The sequence below is a fragment of the Pelodiscus sinensis genome, chromosome 3 (genome assembly GCF_052426305.1).
Source record: "Pelodiscus sinensis isolate ZL-2025 chromosome 3, ASM5242630v1, whole genome shotgun sequence".
Classification (NCBI taxonomy): Eukaryota; Metazoa; Chordata; order Testudines; family Trionychidae; genus Pelodiscus; species Pelodiscus sinensis.
This window is the reverse complement of record NC_143054.1, coordinates 41,531,808-41,554,254: the sequence shown is the minus strand read 5'-3', so window position 1 is coordinate 41,554,254 and position 22,447 is coordinate 41,531,808. Positions and strand designations below refer to the sequence as shown.

The 22,447-nt window shown below is 38.0% G+C and overlaps 1 protein-coding gene across 1 annotated transcript in view; it reads left to right on the top strand.

Moving 5' to 3' along the window:
* CSMD1 (CUB and Sushi multiple domains 1) overlaps nt 1-22,447 on the top strand; it is a 1,868,278-nt gene that overhangs the window by 889,197 nt on the left and 956,634 nt on the right. The window contains exon 5 of the mRNA XM_006137767.5: nt 7,687-7,894. Within this exon, the coding sequence (XP_006137829.3) occupies nt 7,687-7,894 (208 nt within the window). The remainder of the gene's footprint in view (nt 1-7,686; nt 7,895-22,447) is intronic.

Sequence of the window (22,447 nt, the reverse complement as noted above, 5' to 3'; positions counted from 1 at the left end):
TGAAGAATTCTGGGTACACCTCTGTACCCTATGCATTGTTTGGAGGAAAACAAAAGATTAATTCTAGACAAGTTTTTATGATGTGAACAGAAATTACCAACTATGCATAGGAGAGGTTGCACTATGGTGATATGTCCATGGGTATAAAGACTCTTGCCCTGATATGTATCAACAGGAGAATTTGAAAGGTAGGGAAAAACATGAAATGTGAACAGGTCAATTGTGCAGGCAGAGACTGTAATGAAGTGCTCTCTGAAAACAAAGACAAGAAATATGGATTTTATGTACTGTTGTACCAATAAAAGCAAGCAGGATCTTATGAGGGGGATAAGGCAAAAAGCCACATTTATTGTAAAGATAATAATAAAAAAAATAAAGAAAAGATAGAAGCAAACAACATTGTTTAACTACTTAACCCATATACATATAAACATTCATTCATCCATTCATTCAGGTTCTGTGTATTTGTTATAGTTACCAGCCTGGAAGGTGCTTGTGACAGAATACTGGCCAGGTATTCTGTACACAAGTGATGGTAGTGGGGAGCGAAGTCCTGATCAGATGCGCATCTGAAGCTCCTGTTAGGCTGGCAGCAGAACCTTGGACTCTGATTCCATAGTTTTTTAGTCCAGTTCTTATAGGAATTTCTTCCTATGCCAGTCTATGGAAATTGCTGCATCATGCTGATGTCTCCAGGGTGGCTGCCAGATGCTCGTCAGTGATCTCATCGGGTGGACCTTCAGTACTTGGTTTTCTCCACTTGACACCTTTTGGTTGCACTGGCACCTGACGCCTTCTTCAGCCCTTTGTTGCTGTATTCTCAGGCTGGCACCTCTCAGAACCATTCACTCATCATCCAAGCACTCTCTCTCTCTTACATACATTCCTTAATTAATGTTTCCAATACAATATTTTTGTATAATAATAACTTTACATATATCAGAGTTGTAGTTACAAAAAGTTTCTGGGTGGTATTGCTTAAAACATTCTCTGAGTGCTGAGTAAAGTTACAATGTTTTAAAGAGAACAGGCGTCAATTAAGTAACAATGCCCTTAGTCAATTACAGGGCTTGGCTCCCATAGCAGAGTTAGTGGCTTGACAATGCATTGTTACAATGTATCTCTGCAATGTCAATTTCAAGCAGCCCCTTGCACAAGCTTGAGCATGCCCTGGAGCACGGCGGGGGGGGGGGGGGGGGGTGTTTCTGGCTACATAGGATTATATTCTTAACAGTTCTCAGATACATGACCTAATACATTATATTCTAAAGGGGCAATAATAATAATAAATCTAAACATTTAACAATCTTAACAAATAATAATAATAATAAGAAGAAGAATTAATAATAAATCTAAACACTTTAAGTTGTGGGGAACAAATTATGGGGAGTCACTTCCATTTGGAGGAATCATTTTCAATACTTTAATATTTTATCCCTACAGTACCACACAATTGGGAGTCTGTGAAATGACTTAAAGGGTTTAATGTGAAGGAGGCAATGGACAGAAATTCTGAATTTGGAACAAGAGTTATGAAAGGCCTAAATAGAAGAAAGTTAGTATGAAAAGAGGAGATGGCCAAAATGAGAGATGAGACAGTTTTCTAAAAGTGAAAGGACTTCTGACATAGATAGCCAAAATCACTTCATGCTGTATAACTGAGAAAAACATTAGAGGATGATGATGAATGAATAGTAAGGTATTTTACTTCCTGTGTCTTGGCATGAGAAGATTATTAGTAAATACTTACTTCAGGTATCTTTCTCTCAACAAAATAGTATTTCTTAACAAGTTTAAACACTATTTATTTAAATAGTAGGGAGAAATGATGCCTCTAGCACATTTGCTATTTAAAGAAGAAAACAGGAAAAACCTGTCCTGGTTTTTGTTTTTGTTGACTTGAAAGTGGGAGTGCTTAGAGAATAAAGCCCAGTGCTTAGAGAATAAAGTGCCAATTAAATATGGAGTAAATGAGAGTTTTTTTATAAATATGGAACACTCCACATCATCTTAACTCTCATATCCAATGATGTTTCCAAACGTTATGAATTCATCAGTTAAACCGTTGGTCAGCTGACCTGGAAACACTTTCATTATTAAATTTATAGCCCTGAGATATGTACAATTGAAGTTTTAAATGCTCAGGTTCATGCAATTGTTACTTATTTTGTTTGTTTTCTTATATTTACAATTTATAGAAGCCCTGATGCAAATATCAACAGAAATGATTACTTGTGATAATGGTATTAATATGTTTCCTAGAGTTGGGAATTCTATTAAGTGAAATACAGTTATGTTTTTCAGGAATGACTTAGGAAAAATGCCACTTAAAAAAGAGCTAGTAGCTGTTTCAGTGATACTTTTAATAAGGCATGCTAAATAATGTATGCCCATGGTTCATTTAAAAGTGTTTAAACTGCAATTTTTTTTATTTGATAAGTCTTACATAATGTGCTGGAAATGACAATTATATCATTTCTGGTGCTTTATGAAATGTCATTCAAATTTTTTAATTGAATCTAGTCTGTTGCTAGGGATGAAGGGGTAAAAAAAAGTCGTGTAGTGACACAGCAAGGGAAAAAAAACAGGTTGTGTTTTTATAGCTGACTACGAATTCTGCAATATTTAAAGCACAGCTGTGTTTTTATCAGCTATTTTACAGCGGTAACATAGTGAAATGAATCCTAAATGATCTGTCAAATCAGGACTATGCAGTGTGAAGTAAAATTGCGTGGAACAGCCTTGGTAATCTGAATCCAGGTTTTAAATTAAGTTTAAAAGGGTTAGACTGAATTGGTTTAACTGCTGTTTATTTTATGTGCTGTGCGATAAGCATATAAGAACAAACTCATTTGAAAGACTGTGGTTTGTTTATTTATTAATTTGTTTAAAGATACATGACAGCATAAAGCACTGAGGGCAAAAAACACCAACTTAATTGCTATAAATTGCTGACTGTTAGATGCAGAAAAAAATTACTGTATGTTAAGATGACAGCTAACCACCAAAAGTAAAGACATTTTCTGCTGAGCCTACCTTCTTAAATTTCTCTTATATTCTTGCTTAGCAAGTGATATATTCCTACTGTAGAATACTTCATTTTGTACTCTGTACCACTATGGAACTGCTACATTTGCTCTTTAGCTGAAACAGAGTTGAGATATTCACACTTAAAGCAGGGATGCTTCTTCATTATTAGGCAAAGAAAAGCTGGTCAAAAACACTTAATTGTATTTTTTGAGTTTTTTTTTAACATTTCCTTGAACATTTTCATTTTAATAAAAAAATCTATTTCTGGTTGAAAATGTGTCAGATTTGTCAGCACCTCTAATATAAAGCATGCAAGTGTCTGTGTATCTGTGTGTATATGCATGCTTGTAAATGAAGAGTAATTGATGTGAATTTAGGGAGGAGAAATACAGATAGATATAAATTTAGTGCACCAACATTTTAAATAGAGAGCCCTTCACCTTGTATACCCATTTATGCTGATGTAAACATACACGTAACTGTCTGTGTCTCTTAGTCTGTTTCTCCACTCCAGATGAGAGTGGTGTCTGCAGGGCTTTCCCTCTTGGAGAAAACTCTTTTGCACTTAGCTCAGGGCTTTAATTTCCTGTTCATGGTGTCTAAGCAGCTATCCCCACAGAGCTGTCCATAGTACTGCCAATCCCTCAGGCCAGTCAGTTACCTCTGTCCTCTCTGTCTCAGATCTGGGCTGCCACTGCCTTGAGTCTGGTTCAGCAACTTCTTATATAATCTTTCCTGGTCCCCGATTAGCTGGCTTCTTCCCTCTAGCTGGCCTGGAGGACTTCTCTGTGGCCCTTTCTAGCCACAGAGCCTTGTCCACCCCTTTACAAGGGGGAATTATGATTAAACTGCACTACTGTGTCTTCTGAGCAGATTAGCTGCCAATGGTGATGGACAGCCTAGGTTCCATGGGCTTTTGCTGGCAGGGCACAGTGTGTATACTAAGTCCAGTAAACAGTATTCCACCCAATGATTAGTTATGCTATTAATTGATAAAGAATTGGGACTGGGATTCTTTGGATGTAGAGAGGGCTGGAACGGAGGCACTGAGCAATTCACATCTAACTGCTTCCTGCTGACAACACAGACAAAGATAAGTGAAGATGAACTCTGGCATCTCTTTCAGGTATGGTCATACCTACCTAAATGGGGAAGTCAACTGAAGAGCCATCTGTATCTCTAAATCAGCAAGTGGATCAACAATACATCTAGCTGAAATACATCCTTGTTAACTAAAACTAGGATACTCAAATTTTGGCTCACCCTGTAATAATAAACCCTGAAAAAAACAAAACGCTAGAATAAAAAAAGACACACATCCTTTAGCTTTCTTTTTTTAAATGGTTCGGTCCAACCCTGACATTGGTGCTGACCCCAGTAGAAATCAATATCTCTATATTAGTTTGTGTGCTGAAGTATTGGCACACAATTTGTCAAGTTGGTTGTTTTCTCTACAGGATTAGAAGATAATATGAAGGGAAGTGTTTGAAACATAAAGGGACTTCATCCACTTGAAATCTAGAGAATTAAAACAGTATCAGCTAATATCGTTTTACCTGATCCTGTGTTGCCCTTCTCATTTCTTGTGTATTTTATCACTTTAAATATTTGTTTTGTCCATATTGCTTTAAAAAGGCTTGGATAAAAAAGAGAAATGTACTGAGAAATCTGAACTGAGTATACACAAAGACCTTGACAATGCACAAGTAAACAGATTAGAAAAAAATAATGATTTCCTACTCCTCAAACCTTTACACTTATTAGCTATTATTTCTTTGTTGTTTAAGAGCAGCCACAATATTTGAGGAAGTATGTAAAGGCTGATAATGCCAATTTCAGATATTACAATGTTACATGAATAATATATGCTGTGACATAAGTCTTACAGAATTGGATCCTTAGAAGATTGCTGGACATGTTATTTTTAAAAAGACCAAAAAAAAAAAGGAGAGAAGAGAATATTCACATTTAAAGTTACAATTTGTAGTATTAAAGAAGAGAGTAATGAATATGGTCTGATTGCTAATAAAAATAATTGTTTTATTAGTGTGAATCAGTTTCTACAAAAGAAGATTATGTTCATTTAAAAGGAAGAATGCAAACCACTCTCTGGCACTTATATGCATATGAAATGTATTGATGAGGAGGAAATCTCATAGTCTGTACACGAATTTCTAATTTGTATGATAATCTTTACTATATTCAGTTTTCTTTCTTTCTTTCTTTCTTTCTTTCTTTCTTTCTTTCTTTCTTTCTTTCTTTCTTTCTTTCTTTCTTTCTTTCTTTTCAAAGACTAGTTGGTAAATAGCAAATGTCATTGTAACCTTACCACCTGCTTGAATTCATTCAATGACTTTCTCCTTTTCTTCATCAAATCCATCCTCCTTGTCTTAATGTTCCAGGATATACGCATGCTGTGCTTGTGCACATCTCTCAGTTCATCTTTGACTAGTCCTAGCTAGACCTAGTTCTGCACATCTCCAGCTAGTCCTAGTTCCTCTCTGCCTCTCGCTTCTGTTTTATATTTCATCCAGTTCATTCTCTTTCTTCAGATCTTTCATTTGAGTTTAGTTCCATACAGTTTAGCCTTTCATCACTGATCTCCAATAAGTCTTCTCTCATTCCTGTAATAGACCTTTATTTATACAATATGCATTCTGATTAGATTGCAAGTCCCTTGGGGCAGGAATTCCCTCAACCTTTTTGTTTTAAAACATATACACTTAAGATTCTATGTAAATGATCATAAAATGACTACAAATTAAGCACTTCTTTCTTTCTGATCATTGACTTATGCAGAAACATTTTGGCTACGTCTAGACTGGCATGATTTTCCACAAATGCTTTTAACGGAAAAGTTTTTCCGTTAAAGCATTTGCGGAAAAGAGCGTCTAGATTGGCAATCTAGTCGGTGCCAATCTAGAAAGCCCCGATTGCCATTTTCGCCATCGGGGCTTTTTTGCGCAAAACAGTTTTTAGCTGTCTACACAGGCCCTCTTGCACAAAAACATTTCCGGAAAAGGGCTTTTGCCCGAATGGGAATGTCAAAGCATTTGCACAAGAAGTACTGATTTAGGACAGTAGAACATCAGTGCTTTTGCGCAAAATCAAGCGGTCAGTGTAGACAGCTGGCAAGTTTTTGTCCAAGAGCGTTTGCTTTTGCGGAAAAACTTGGCAGTCTAGACGCAGCCTTTATGTATTATTACTGTAGCTATGCAGCCATAATACTAATCACTGAGGGCTATTTACTGAGTTTTTTATTTTTCATACAAACAAGCTACATGGGTAACGTGTTTGTAATTATATATTTCTCTACCTAATCCTAATCTAACTTTAGTCAGAATACCTTTAAAGTTTTCAAAGAAATTTTATGAAGGAAGAATTGTAAACACCTTACTTTCATACAGAATAATATTCAAGAGTTAGAGCACAAAAATGTGTGGTTAGCTCATTAAGCAAGATAATGTAAGAAAAATGCAAGCTACTGTCTAGTACATGCAAAGCACACACAAAAAATTGCAGCATGCAAGCCAGTTTAGGAAGTCTCTTTAAAAGTGATTTCTACTGTATTGATCAACTCTACAGTTATGAGTGTGATGGAACAATATATACAGACTAGAAGTTGGTTATTATCTCACACATTTGCTATTAATTCCTGGGTTTGGGGGAAGGCACAAATCTGCAATCTTTACTTTTGCATTTCTGTTTGTAGTTACAGATGAAATAAGGAAGCAAAGAGGTACATGGCAATTTGGGAGGGGTTAGGGAGTGGAAGAAAATGTACTAATGTTTTTGAGTGGCCAACAGTTGGGTTTGATATACTTCAAGTGTTGAGCAAAGAATTTTGTTTTTAATTATCCAGAATAGTTTGTCCGTCTCTATTAAAAGCTCAAGTAGGAGTTTGAATGGCATTGAAATATAGTAGTCTGGGGAGGCAAAACCGAGTCATACTCATGAACTCAAATCCACCTTGCAGTAGAATTCCTGTAGTTTGGCTCCATGACTACAAATGAGAAACCAGCATTTTGTGGACATATAAAAGGTAGTAATAAAGCCCGTGGTACTTGCTACTATGAAGAACTATGAAGAAATATTGCATAAACTCTATGGAAACATCTGACAGCTTTGAAATCTGTGAAGATAATTCTTAAAACTTTTGCCCAAATGACTAATACAGATATCCACAGACCAGGGTCTCTGTTGTACTCTGCTGCTGCTGAATAAATTAGAAGCAGAGCTGTCAGAGTCAGCTATGCTTCTGTGATTCTTTGCCTCACTATTGACTTTGGTGTTAAGGGACTCTCCACCACCAAAGCACAGAAGGAGTATAGTGTGCTTTGCCTCTTTCCTTCTCTGTGCCTCTGACAAATATCCTGAATGTTATGCTGCCTGTACGCTCATCCTGAATCCAACTATGCCAGAGCTATCTCTAACCTGAAAAGACTCAGTGGGGACAGACTGGGTCAGAGAATCTGGATCACAGGTGTTTCTTTGCAACTATATATAAGGGTGGGGTTTTTTTACATTTTCCTAAAAGTGGTACATTTGTCCAGTGTGTATGCACCAGTGATCCATTTTTCATGGTAATTAAAATTATTGCTGTTTTGTTTGCTAAAATATTCTCACTTCATTAGAAATTGTTGTTGTATTCATCAGCTGAAGGTGCTTGCGGAGGAACTCTGCGTGGGACAAGTGGAACAATTTCAAGCCCTCATTTCCCTTCAGAATATGAAAATAATGCAGACTGCACATGGACCATTTTGGCGGAACCAGGAGATACCATTGCGTTGGTCTTTACAGATTTCCAGTTAGAGGAAGGATACGATTTTTTAGAAATCAGTGGAACGGAAGCACCATCAATCTGGTAAGTCCAAAGGAGGGACAATCATCCCATTTTCTCTTTTTTTCTTGTTTGGTGGTATTTCTTTAGGGCATTTTATGATTGTGTTTTCTTTGGGTGTGTTATCTTGAGCACTTTGTTCTCTCTCTTCAGGCTTCTCAACCATCCAGAAATGAAACCATTATGATTTGAGCTTTATCTATCCATCCTTCAAACCCAGCTTCGTCAACCCTTCCCCCATAGTAATCTCATTAGTAGAGGACTGTTACTCTGAGCTCTCAGAATCAGACTGTCTCCAACGATTACACCAAAACTAGTTCTTTACATTATGATATCCAAATAACAAAGATACAGTAGAAGAAATCCTGGATCTGTTAAGTTAATGGGAGTTTTGCTTTTTGACTTAAAAAGGGCCAGAGTTTCTCCCATTGACCTTGAGTGATATTCAAATGATCCTTACATACTTTCACCAGTGTAAATCAGACATAGTTCCATTCAGGTGAGTTGGGGCTAAGAGCTTAGAATCCTGGCCTTATTTTGTTCAATGAACAAACAAATTTTGTTTCAAAGAGAAACTGCTGAGCTACAGTTCATCTGCAAATTTGACACCATCAGTTTAGGATTAAACAAAGACTGTGAATGGCTAGCTAACTACAAAAGCAGTTTCTCCTCTCTTGGTGTTCACACCTCCAGATCAGCTGCTAGAAGTGGGCCCTGCGCCCCCGCCTCCTGACTGAATTAACCTTGTTGTCTCTAGCCTTATTGTGGCCTGCATATGGAAATTTCTACTACATGCATCTGACGAAGTGGGTCCTTGTCCATGAAAGCTTATGCTCTAATACATCTGTTAGTCTATAAAGTGCCACAGGACTCCTTGTTGCTTAAACAAATTTTGTTGATTAATTGCCTATGTCCGTGGGACAAGAAAGTTTTATTTCACATCTCAGACTTCTGTCTTGTGCCTTTTACTCAACAAGCATAATATGAAGTAACTTCACAGGCAAATTGGTATCCAAATAACTGTTTAGTAACAAAATGCAATTTTGACTATTCCCTTTTCTCTTCCCTGCTCAACGTCCATGTGGCTCCTAAGTACTGCTTTATTCTGTGTTGTGATAACTTATGAGCCTTTTTATTAATAATGATAAAATAAGTTTCCTAGAAAGTGAAAGGCGGTTCTTATTTTGTTTATGGAACAAATTGTAATTTGTGGCAATTAATTCATTGCAGAACAGTTCACGGCTGTTGCATTGGCATTTCTCTGACGTGTAGCTGCCCAGGGTCAAATTTTGTCTATGTGGAGAGAGTTTATGATGGTTAATGTGTGTGCTTCTTGTTCTTAAGAAAAAAACAAATGCAAATGTTTCAGGAGTAATAAAAAGTATTATAATTGCAGAAAATATACTATGCAATTACAAATAGAGTTTGTGGCACGTCTAAAGGGTTACTGCCTCTCTTCTGCTTAAATTTATAAACAGATTTTTTTTAGGTTTTTACTGTTCCCAATTCATCTTTTAAGACCTAGAATTTCAAAACCAGAATATGAAGGTTTACCTGAAATCCTTCAGAAGCACATGAAAACTAGTTAATTTAATGCACAACTGACTAATAGATAAGAATTGGACTATTGAACATTCATTCTCTCAAACTATAGTGCTTCTGTAGTGAGTACACACACAAAGATCACATTTTCCTATATGAAAATGGTCTAGCACCATTTGAAAATGTGTCCATAATTCCTTCCAGCCCCCAACTCCCTACCCCCCGCTCCTCAAAGCCTGTTTATCATAGATAAACCCATGAGATCGCCTTGTGAGCAAGAGCTGAATAGAGTAATAGAAACCTAGCCAGCAGTAATTATATCTTGTTAAGAGGAATCTCTTGATGGATCTGGTTTCCCTGATTCAGATCTATTTATTACACTAAACTATCTGATGAGAAAACAATAATGTAGGCCATTCTAGATCCTTTAGTTTCCCTCTACAGTGAGAAAGCTAATTTGTAACACAGATCTTGTTTTAAAAAAAAAGAAATTACACTCCCTTCCTGCAGAATAGATGCCAGAAATGTGACACTCATTTTCACTCTTTCTAAACCAGCAATACAAACACAATACAAGCAGAATTAACTTGAAGAAAATTCTCTCTGTTCACCAATATATGAAAAAGTAGTTTTGTGAGAAATTATATCTAGAGCTTCAGAGGATTCTCCATCATTCTCAGCTAATTTAGAATGAAGTTGTATACCCAAACGATGTTTAAGCAAGAACAGTTACCATAGCTACCCTAGAAGTATGCTAAATGTAGTGTATGATGTAATCTGCTAAAATGAGCAGTATGATAAATGTGCAGTTGTTCAATATTTAATACTAGTGGATTATACATGTATCATTTGAAAAAAGATTTTTTTCCTCCCATTTGCTCCCATTTTCTCAAATCTGGCTCAACTATTTCTAGTGTATTTTGTGTGGCCCAATGATAATGATTGTTCTTTCAGTTAAATGAATGTTTATTAGTGGAAAGAGGCTAAAATTTTCTAGGCAATATTCATGGAGACAGAGGATATGTCAATACTAAAGCTAAAATGGAAGACTTCTAACATTAATATTTTAAATTGTTACTCTGCATTGTGATGGGAATGAATAAATTACAGCACTTTATTAATTGCTACTATGACTAATATACTTAATGCCCCCCCCCCCCCATTTGTTGCATTCTCTAAGTTCATATGTATCTTCTGTTTAAGTTCCTAGGTGTCTTTATTTTTTATTTTATTTTCTATATGTGTTTTTGGTGAAGAAAGGATTCTTTATACAAAATAAAATATTGTTTGATATATTTCAATCCAGGATAAATTTAAACACAAACTGTGTAAATAGCGTTTTATTCCCTTTTTCTCCCATGAGACGGAATCTTATACAGTGCTAAAAATGATCTGAAGTAGTACTTAAACATGATTTCTAAAGGTATGTGTTGGGTGTGTTACTAGAAAGAAGATACATTTTCTCTGGGGAATCATCAATAATTAGAAACTTCATTTCTTCCTTAAGTATCTCAGAATATATGTATTTCACTCTGACCATATATATTCGTAATATTTAGAGCTTTGTCCTAAGAATCAAATACCTTCTTTCTCTTTTTCTCCTAAAGTTAAAGCAATTTCATGGAGGACTGACTTTGAGAATAGAGTAATTTTTGTTCAATCTAACTCTTCTTCACAAAGTAATACAATATTTCATTGCTTAGGGTTTTTGTGTTGGAACATGCAGTACTAATATGAAAAGAACCTCAAATGCTCAGTGACTAAGAACTTTAATATTTCAAACTTTGATGTGAAGAACTGACCCTTTCTACAAATATTCTGAAATCAAACAATTTAATATATTGTAAAAAGCTTAAGTATCTCTAAAGTTTTCATAATTTGGAAAATAATAGATTAGAAAATAAATTTATGTAGCAATTTCCAAATGGATTGGCCCTATCAGTGGTTTGAAAACAACAATTTTCATATTTTCTTTCAAAAATAACATATTTCCTAATACAGGTTGAATCTCTCTAGTACGGCACCCTTGGGACCTGACCAGTGCTAAATCAGGGAATTTACTGAACCACGGGAGGTCAATATTGTCTAGCAGCATTACCTACACTTCCACTGACTACTGGGCTCTTAGAAGACATTTAGGGGTAAATTAGAGTTAAATCGCAGTAGGGTGCATCTACACAGCAGGGTTTAACTCAAAATAATTATAATTTACTTATTTCTCTTAAATATTGGGTGGTTGACATTAAAAAAATATAGTTTATCTGGAATGATGTTAAGTACTAATATATTATTCTTATTTTCAGGTCAGGCATTGGTAGCAATTCACAAGGCTGTAGGTTCTGTCAAAACCATGTACGCTAAAGTAAACCTTTGTACTCATCTTAATTTTTTGGAAGACTGAAATATTCAATTTGATATAAGGTTCTTGCTAATAGAGTATTAAAAAATGTATATTAGAATACATCAAAGCTTATGTTCATAATAGATCTACTCCTGAAATTATGTATATTGAACTTGAAATCTTTTAATTGTACTTCTTCTAAACTTGCTATTGTGTATGCGCCTTTTTTGCATTACTAGAACATTATTTGATTGTGCAGTGGTTTTGAATATTTTACTGTACTGGGTATCACCACACAAATAAGAATGAAAGGCACTCTGCACTTTTCTTCTTGCTGTAGCTTAACAAAACCTAAGTTATTATTTCAGTTTATTAAGGAATTTGCAATGATTTCCAGTTAAATCTATAAAACTATGTGTAAATGTCTTAGAGTAACATAGAATCAGTAAAAAACTACTGTTACTTTTGACTTTGAATCACCAGAGGACATGAAAATCTTAAGTAAGTAAAAATATCTAAAGTTTTGCATAATGGTGTTTGGTACTTCCAGCCTCTGTGCTCATAAATGTTTTAAGGTTGTGTCACAATCAAGTTTTATACTGCTTAGAAAAACTTTTTGTATAGTTTCTGAATGCATAATCTTCAAATAGATCATAGTCATTTATGTACACATTTTTTGTACTATTTTATGGTAACCCATCTTAACCTTAATATAATGTGCCACATTGAGACGAGTAAATCAGAGTAGTTTTATTAGAAGCTAAGGAACAATAATTTATTCCTACAGATGATCCAGCCCAGTATTAGGTAGGGATCTAATTAATGAAAACAGCACCATCTACTGGCATATGGGTTATATTCAGTATGGGCTGTAGGTTTTTAAATTCAATAAAGTTCTTGTTGTGCAGTGAAAACAGTTTCCTGAATGTACCTCGTAATATTGCAGAACTCTTTTTCCCCCCTCAGCCACCAGAAAAGACAGTCTTGTTCCTTTTAGGCTAAAAGGAAAAGGAAAATTACTCTTTAGCTCCCTTCCTCTAGCTTCCACGTGTAAAGTGTCCAGAATATTTTAGCTGCATAAATATTAACCCAAGCACGTAGATTCTTATGCCTGAGATTCAGCATTAACACCACTTACCACTTGTACTTTTTTTACATGTAAAAAGATATGCAACAAAATTAACTCCTATGGCTTTGTAATCTGTTTGTACATATAACTTTATAAATGTTCAAAGTGAAATGTAAAATATGTCACAAAAGTAGAAAAGCTAGTTGAATGTGTATGTGTGTGTGCGTGCTTATATGTGTGTGTGTGAAAGAGAAGCACTGTAAGGGTACGTCTAAACTACATGCCTCCGTCGATGGAGGCATGTAGATTAGCCAGATCGGCAGAGGGAAATGAAGCCGTGATTAAAATAATCGCGGCTTCATTTAAATTTAAATGGCTGCCCCGCTCTGCCGATCAGCTGTTTGTCGGCAGATCGGGGCAGTCTGGATGCGACGCGCCGACAAAGAAGCCTTTCTTGATCGGCACAGGTAAACCTGGTTTCACGAGGCATACCTGTGCCGATCAAGAAAGGCTTATTTGTTGGCGCGTCGCGTCCAGACTGCCCCGATCTGCCGACAAACAGCTGATCGGCAGAGCGGGGCAGCCATTTAAATTTAAATGAAGCCGAGATTATTTTAATCGCGGCTTCATTTCCCTCTGCCGATCTGGCTAATCTACATGCCTCCGTCGACGGAGGCATGTAGTTTAGACACACCCCAAGTGTGAAAAGAGGGTGGGCAGGGAAAAATGTTGAATTTTTGCCTGCAAAATCTTGAAATAGTTTATAAATCATTTATGTAAAAAGGATTAGAATTTGCAAAGAGCTATTTTAACTAAATATAGAAATGATGCATAAACAGGTTCAGATTTCATCTTCCTTTCCTTCTCGCTAATTATTTTTCCTCATTCCATATATATATATTGAATCTTGCTACAGAAGACGTCATCTGTAGGGGGTCTGATTCTGCCATAGTCTGAGTAAGGATAGCATCATTAGCCCATAATAACTGTAAGCTATTGCTAAGAATGTTAAGCTAGGTTAATTTTTCTAAATATATTGCTTCTGGAGTTTCATATTCTTGCATCAGTACTGCCACATAGATCTCAACAGGCCCAAAGGAGAGAATTTAGAGGTCCTGTGAACTATGGATATCTGCCCCCCCCCCCCCCCAACACACACACCTTGAAAGCCTCACTGCCCATATTTACCCAGCCTTGCACACAGGATCCCCAGAGTGCAGCCTGGGATAGTGGGAGTTACGTGCCTCCTAACTCTCCATTCTGACCTGTCTCTATCAGTGCTTTGCTAGTGACAAGAAGCAAACCCTTCCAGGCACTGTTAACCCTCACCACAACCACATCAGGAGTCCCACACACACCTAGATTGTATGAATGCTCCCGGATCCACTCGTAGCTCACTTTAAGAGAAAGGAACCAGCCAAATTCCTCCAGCTTCCAGTATTGCACATCAGAAATATACTGTCTTGCATTGCCCAAGATGAACTGTGCAAATTCATTTTTAGTCCTTTATTTTATCATTAGAAAGTGAATATACATCACCCTGTCTAAAACCTCAGCAAATTTTAAAAATACTTCCAGCAAATTCAGTGGTAAGGATAAACAGTAAACCAAGTTTATTGACTACAGAAGATCAATTTTAAGAAACTATAAGTGATACATAAAAAAAAGTCAGAACAGTTACCAAAAAGAAAATAAAAGGAAACAGTCTAAACGTGCAATCCTATTAGCCTAGGCAACATCTAGATTAAGCAGTTTTTCTCACCCTACTACATAGTCCATACATATTGCCATCCTTAATATACACATTTTTCCCTTAAATCTCAGCCAGTCTTCACTGTTCAATCTTCAGTCTTCTCCACGTCCTTGTTGACTGAAGCATAGGTGGGGCCAGGAGAAAGGTAGATGGGCAGAATTATGTTCTGTTTTATATCCTTACTCCATCTAGTTTGAAAACACAAGTCCAAGTATGCCGGGTTGGCATTATTGAGCCTCCAGGCAAGGTTGAATAATTCCCCTGGTGTGATCTTATGCAGGTGAATAATCACATTGTATCTTCCTTTCTGGACAATGGCTGTTGTTTGATACCCATTCAAGCATTGGTTATTTTCCTTACTCTTGCCTCTGGGGAGTAAATGTCTGACCAATTCCCCAACTTTCAGCATGTTTTACTAATAACAATCTCATACTTTCATGTGCGCAAATCATAGATAGAACAGCGACTTTCACAAGACCATAACCTTTCCCCTGATACTGTACATGGCATGCTTGAAATGCAAGATCGCAATCATATATAGACATGAGGAATATGAGGATTATAAGGTATAGATTTTAGTTTTCATCTTCCTTTCCTTCTCACTAACTATTTTCCTTATTCCATATATATTGAATCTTGCAATAGAAGACACCATCTGTAGGGGTCGTAGATGACCACGTTCACTCCACCACCAAACAGTGACCCACAAATGTAATAGCCACTCCACATATAGCCCCCAAGCCCTCCATCAGGTCCCACTTATCCTGACAGCCCCTTACATGTGAGCTTTCCTGACATACTTACCACTCACTGAAGTGCCCATCATGATGGAAGGACATAAGACCAAATTTAAGTGAAAGTTATTGCCATCTGGCACTGTGGCTGCAATACTTGTGGGTTTTTTCCAGTGGTTGGGGGCCACACAAAATTGAGTGCCCTGTTCAAGTGTACTGACTGTACTGATTACACAGGCCTGGATCTCAGAATTGTTACAAACCAGTTAGTCACTGGACTTATGGGCTCACGGATTAGTGAATTCAGGGAAGATAAGATCTGCTATGTTTACATCCAAGTTTCCTGCACTGTCAGCTTTTAATGTATTATTTTGCAAAGCTATTTAGTAATTCATATTATTACACCATCTGTGGAAAAATATCAGCTGTCCAGTGTCTCCAGTGCACATATGGACACTGAAAAAACCATTTTCAAATGGACACTGAATGAAAAAAAACTGGAAAAGGTTAAAACAGGACTTTATCCTGTCAGAAGGTAGCCTTATTTCTAACAAAAGGAGGTTCTGATACACTTGATGTGGTTAACAAGTAATTTAGGCAGAGCAAGGTGTCCGTGAAACTGTATTACAGAAATTTTCAAGTATGACACTCAATATAAAAATGAAATGTATGAGAGAGATGTTTTCAAGCAATATGTTCAAAGAGAAGGGAAAACGGTAGAAGAACTTTTGACTGTCTAAGGCTGAAGAGCTAGTCCTGAAAAAAAAAAGAGAAAGTGTAAAAAGGCAAGTAACTGAAACCCTGATAAGAAACTAGACCAACTGGGATTTAGAAGAAAAATTCTCTAGACAATTCATTGGAAGACACAAAACTACTCCCTGACAAAATAAATACAATGTTTTCATGTGGAAGTCACCAAGTACTGAATAAATCTTATAGAAGGCAGACAGTGCCATGACTGAGAATCCAAAATCCTACAAGAAAAGAAACCTGAGGCAGAAAGGAATACAGAGCTGAGTTGGAATTCTGGAAAAACAAACAAACAAAACAACCATAGCACCACCACCAACACACCACAGCACTTGGTAGTGAACACTTGGTGGGAACCAACACAAGCCAAGACAGTTCCTGGCATATGGGAAAAGATACCAAAACTAAGTTCATCACTTTTCAAGAGTTTGCAAGCACCAACAAAGCGTGTACTTAGACAAAACAAACAAACAAACAAACAAACAAAACCCCACCAAACTAAACCAAACCAAAAAACCCAGATCCCCAGTACAGATGAATGCTTCACCAGATCACCAGAGCAATGGGTAATATTGCAGCCCAAGATTATTAGACTAACAATGTGAAAGCAAATGCAACATTTATTCCTTTGAACCTGAAAATTGGAGCACAAGCAGATGTGTTTCCAGGAACAGTGTTTCTAATATTAAAAGAAAAGGCCCAAGTCCTGGAGGGTAAACAGTGAAAAATAAAGGCTTACAACATAAGCTTAGTTCCATACGCTAATGGTGTATTTGAACTAAAGGTCTGAATAAATAACTTACTGGGAAAGATACCATTTGTATCAATGAAGATACAATGTATAATAGTGTTAGGAAAAGAGAACCTGCTATTGCATTACAGGGTTTCAAGTCTCTGGTCACATCAACAGGGTGCACTCTTTGGAGGGGCAGGGAACCAAAATAATTGAGGAAGTCTTCCTTAGGATAGAAAGTTCTAAACAGAACACAAAAGAGGTTGAAAGCACCCAACTACCTTAAAATTCCCCTCGCCCTAGGAGAGAGGCCAAAAGAGGAGCTGGATATAGTAATTCTTCTGGGAATTGTAGAACCAGTAGAAGAACCAAGGAAGTGGCACTTATTGGCTATTGTAGGAAAAAGAGACTTTCATTTATGTATAGACCAGAAGAATTAGATAGGTAAAAAGGAGATATTTTACACTACATAGAAAGGGAAAGGTTTTTGGAGAGATAGCTGATACCAAGTGTTTCTTTTATACTTGATGTGTGTCCTAATGGCTGCGGTGTTGAAAAAATTAAGAGAGGGGCCAGAGATTCTTTATATTGGCATCAAGTGAACAGCAACACTGAGGAATCTGTTGTTAAGGCTTGTTGCAGCTGCCAAAAATACAGGCCAATGAAAGTGAAAGTCTACACTATAGAATTATTTCGAAATAACAAGGTGAGCATCCACACAGCAAGCACGTTATTTTGAAATTATTTTGAAATATGGGCATCTTATTTAGAAATAATAAACCCTCATTTCATGAGGAATAACACCTATTTCAAAATTGCTATTTTGAAACAGGGTGAATGTAAACAGTGCAATTGTGCTTATTTCAAAATAATTGGTTTGCACAGTTTCCCTTCCCCTGCACCCATTCATGCTGCAGGCAGAAGGGAAAGGACTTGTGGCACAACATAGGCTCTGCTCAAACTATACCACACAGTAGTACCCTGCTCTTCCTTCCCTGCTGCCATAGAAGACCCAGTGATCCTTCTGTGCAACCAAAGGCTGCAAGCACATGGGGAGTCACCTCAGAGGGCCCCATCTAGGACTGATGCAGAGATTCTGGATCTCATAGAGGTCTTGGATGAGGAATTGATTCTCCAGGATTTTCGTACCAGGCACAGGAATGCAGACATCTACAGCCAGATGGCCACAACCATACACACACACTGGACCAGGTGCACATGAAAATAAAAGAACTGCACCAGGCTTATGCCAAGGCCATGGAACAAAGTTCCTGAGCGGGAGCTTCTACTCCCAGATGGATGTCATCCTGGGAAGGGAGTCAGTCTCTTCCCTCACTTCGTTGTAGACTCCAGCCTGGAGACACCTGTCCTCAGCCTCCAGGAGGGTGGGGCTATGGACCAGAACAAGGAGGAGGAGGAGACGTCTAGCCTAGACATGATGCCCACCAGCCAGGAGGTGGTCACCACACTGGAGCTGATTTCCTCCCAGCCCAGGATGTCTCCTAGGGCTTGCATGAGGCCAGGGAAGGCACTTCAGGTGAGTTCCATTACTTTTCCATATACACATGTCAGGGAGGCAGCGGGCTGCAAGAGGCTGCATGCTCCTTGCATGAGGCTGCAAGCGGGCTGCAAGAGGCTGCTTGGCCTTCTTGCCCTGGGGATCGCACAACATCTGGTGTACATGGTTCAGAGCACCCCATGAGGCTGCCACACAGGAACCTGCTCTTACAAGGGTCCTGGACAGGCCTGTCTAACTCCCGACTCTACCACTAGCCACCACTAAGGAGGCTGGGGTTTTGGAAACACACAGCAGTACTGCACGTGGCCTAGGGTCATGCCCGCACACTCAGGCAGCATCCTCTCCCAGTCAAGTACAACAATGCAGAGGACACTGATCCCCTGCCGGGGAGCCTGCCATGGAAGGAAGAGAAGTGGACCCCTGTAGCTCTCTCTGTGGAAAGCAGACTGTGCCACTCACACACCTCCAAGACCCTCCCCCCATCCTCTAGTGGGCAAGGATAGATGTGACACCATCACTGCAGGACCCAGCATGTGCACAGGACAGAGGGAATCCTAGCCTCCTTATTTCCCCCTCCCACCCACAAGCTCCTGTGTTAGCTAGTGCCTTCTCATGTCTGCTTATCCCTGGGAGGTGGGGGTAGTAAGGCTCCTCTGGAGCATCCACACTGCTGCAGAACAGTGTCCACTGTGTAAGCCATAGGTAGCCTTCCTCAAAGCACAGCATCATCATCCAACCCGAAACCTTCAGTGTTGGCCCAGAGATTAAGGTTAGGCTTCAGCACAGCGTCTCCTGGGATGACTGCCTTTCTTGCTTTTCTTCACAGCTGGACCAGCTGCAAGCACAGCACTGGACCAATTGCAGGCATGACCCTATGAGAACCACAGTCTAAGACGACCACAGGATGACATGGCAAGGGAACACCTCAAGTGTCTCTGGTCCTTGAACTGCAACTTCAAGCTACAGCAAGTAACTGCTGTCCTGATGCCCTGCCCAGAGTACTTCCACGGGGCCTTAAATGTGATTCAGGCTCCAATGAGTGTGAATGCACAATTTTAGTATAGATCTGTGCTATTTCAATGGGGATTGGTAGTGGGACTGGTATTATTTTGAAATAGTTTTTTTGGGAGTTATTATTTCGAAATAACTTATTTCAAAATAACCTGGTAATGTAGACATTGCCAAAGAGCCGATGTTTGTGGCAAATGTAACATGCCACTCTCCAGCGAAGTAGGCACAGATTTATTTATGCTGGCTGAAAAAATGATGGGCATGTCCTAGTTTACTATTCTCACTTCCTTTAGACAGCCTTGCTGAAAGTTACTGCAGCTGAACAGGTGATCATGAACATCAAATACAAGTTTTTCTAGCTCTTGTAAACCTGCCATAATAATACCAATTACTGAGCCACAATTTATCAAAAGTAAAATAGTTTGTAGTGAAGTACTGGTTTGTGTATGTAACTTCTAATCACCATTATTATCCTCGATCCAATGGGCTGATGGAAAATAATGTCAAGGAATAAAGTGTCCATTGAAAAAGGATGTAGAGTTAAAGACTCTTATCTGTATTTAGCATAAATTACAGAAAGATATCAATGAAGCATAGGCTATACTCTGCAGGTATTCTGAAAACACAACTGCCTGAATAGTTCGAAATTAATGTCATAGACGCTTGGAACTAGCAGACATGGAGAAATGGAGAGAGAGAGAGAAGACAGGAAAAAAATAGAAAAATCTGGAGTCTTGGGAGATGTTACAAGTCTTATCTCTTCACATCTCACTTTCCTAATCCTCCTCAGATGAACAGAGAATAGCAATACCCAAGTCCAGAAATGCAAACTATTCACTGGTTTTTGGGGCTAGTTTCTAGAAAACATGAATCTAGTTAACTTACCTTTTTTTTTTTCTTGTTCTCCACTTACTTCCTGCTTGCCCCTAATTTATATATTAATATATTCACTTATACCTTAACCAAACACGTTACTAAAATTTAGCTAACAAATCCTAACATATAGTAACATAATTATCTAGCCAATTATATCTCCCCACATGAATTGGTTTACACCAAGCAACATTAATTATATAGTAGATAGAAACAAAGAACCAGACAGAGACCATACAGATAAAAATAGAAAGAAGGGAAAGGAAGGAAAACAATAACAAAACAGTAAAGAAATGAGGATTTCCAAACTATCAATTGGATCTTTCCAGACAGAAAGCTATCAACCTGTTTTCTTTAATTTTTTTAGGCCCTTCCATTTTTTTGGAGGTGATAGATTGGACTGCCATTCTAACAGCCAAAAATTATCTTATTTTCCTGTGATTGATTTGGGATGTGAGAGGACATGACCATACATTTCCAAGCTTATGGCTGTGCCTGGTGCTTAACCATCAACCTTCACTTGATAAAAAGGTCTCTCACTGCCAGGGAGCAAAGACCCATAGGCAGGCAGACTGTGATTTTGATTCTTTGTTTTTATACATCTATAATTAGTCAAGTGATAAAATTACACCTAAATTCTTGAAGTATAGGCCTTTACAAGGAGGCCTGAATATCTATATCCTAACACTTCCCACTATTTCACAAACCTGAAACTGTTCATCTCCAGGGTAAGACACAATGGTCTCTAAAAAGCAGTGATATTGCAAAAGGGGGTTCTACAGTCTTACGAGGTTGTCAATCCAATTTGGATTAGTGACTAGAGAGGAACAGATGACACCGTCTCACAATCTAGGAGCAATGGAGACAAGAGACACAGAGTCTATTGTTTTTCCTCAGAGGATTTCAGACAGGTAAGAGCCAGAAGAAGTGGATTTGTCACCTGCTAACATCCGTGGTGCAGATATCCCAGAGGATTCGAGTAAGTCCATGCAACAGCTTGGCAACTCAAAAATGAATTAAATTAAACATTGTTAGTAAGCATAGTTATTAGGATGGTTATAAGTATTTTTAATTCTGTTATATTAAAGTTGATTTTAAAAAAATGTTATTAAGTTTTGGCTTGGGGTGCGGGAGATGTGGGGTGGTGCTGTTAAGGGCTAATCTTCCCGGACAGAGTGTCTAGGTGGGATCCTGTGACACAGATCCATTTGGAACTGCTCACTGAATAAAGTACCTTTAAAACTACTGAGAGATCACTAAACACCACAGCCACTAGGATAGCTACTGAGCGCTCAATCTAGCTATTTGTTTCCTACTGCCTGCTACAAGTCTTTTAGGTTGCGAATGTGTCAGAATAACAGATGCAGCGTTAAGTAGTTGATTCATTAATTAGATAATAGAGACTTTATTGTTGACCATGATACATTTCCTGGAGATATTTAGTATTTTAAAGCTTTCAGATTCCAGATCAATGAGACTATATGTCTAGACTTGAGACCTATAAATAAATTGTAATTTAATCCTTAATTTTTGAAAATCCATAATATTTGAAAACAAGATTCCGGGATGCATTAACAGGAGTGTTGTAAGCAAGACACAAGAAGTCATTCTTCTACTCTGTACTGATTAGGCCTCAATTGGAGTAGTGTATCCAGTTCTGGGCACCACACTTCAAAAAAGATGTGGAGAAATTAGAGAAGGTCCAGAGAAGAGCAACAAGAATTATTAAAAGTCTAGAGAACATGAAATATGAGGGAAGACTGAAAGAATTGGGCTTGCTTAATTTGGAAAGGAGAAGACTGAGAGGGGATATGCTAGCAGTTTTCAAGTATCTAAATGGTGTTACAAGGGGGAGGGAGAAAAATTGTTCTCCTTGGCCTCTGATGATAGGCAAGATGGAATGGGCTTAAGCTGCAGCAAGGAAGGTTTAGGTTGGACATTAGGGAAAACTTCCTAACGGTCAAGGTGTAAACACTGGAATAAATTGCATAGGGAGGTTGTGGAATCTCCATCACATCTCTCAGGGATGGTCTAGATGGTGCTTGGTCCTGTTGTGAGGGCAGGGGACTAGACCAAAGTCCTTCCAGTTCTAGTATTCTATGTTTCTATGAAAATTAGTTCCTGCTATATTTGCCAAGATACAAGTTCAATGTTTGGAATTGGTCTTTTTAGAGAGGGAAAAATCCCAAGTACTTAAATGACAATACTCTTGATACTCTCTGCTAATATTTTAGATGTTAGTGATGTCATCA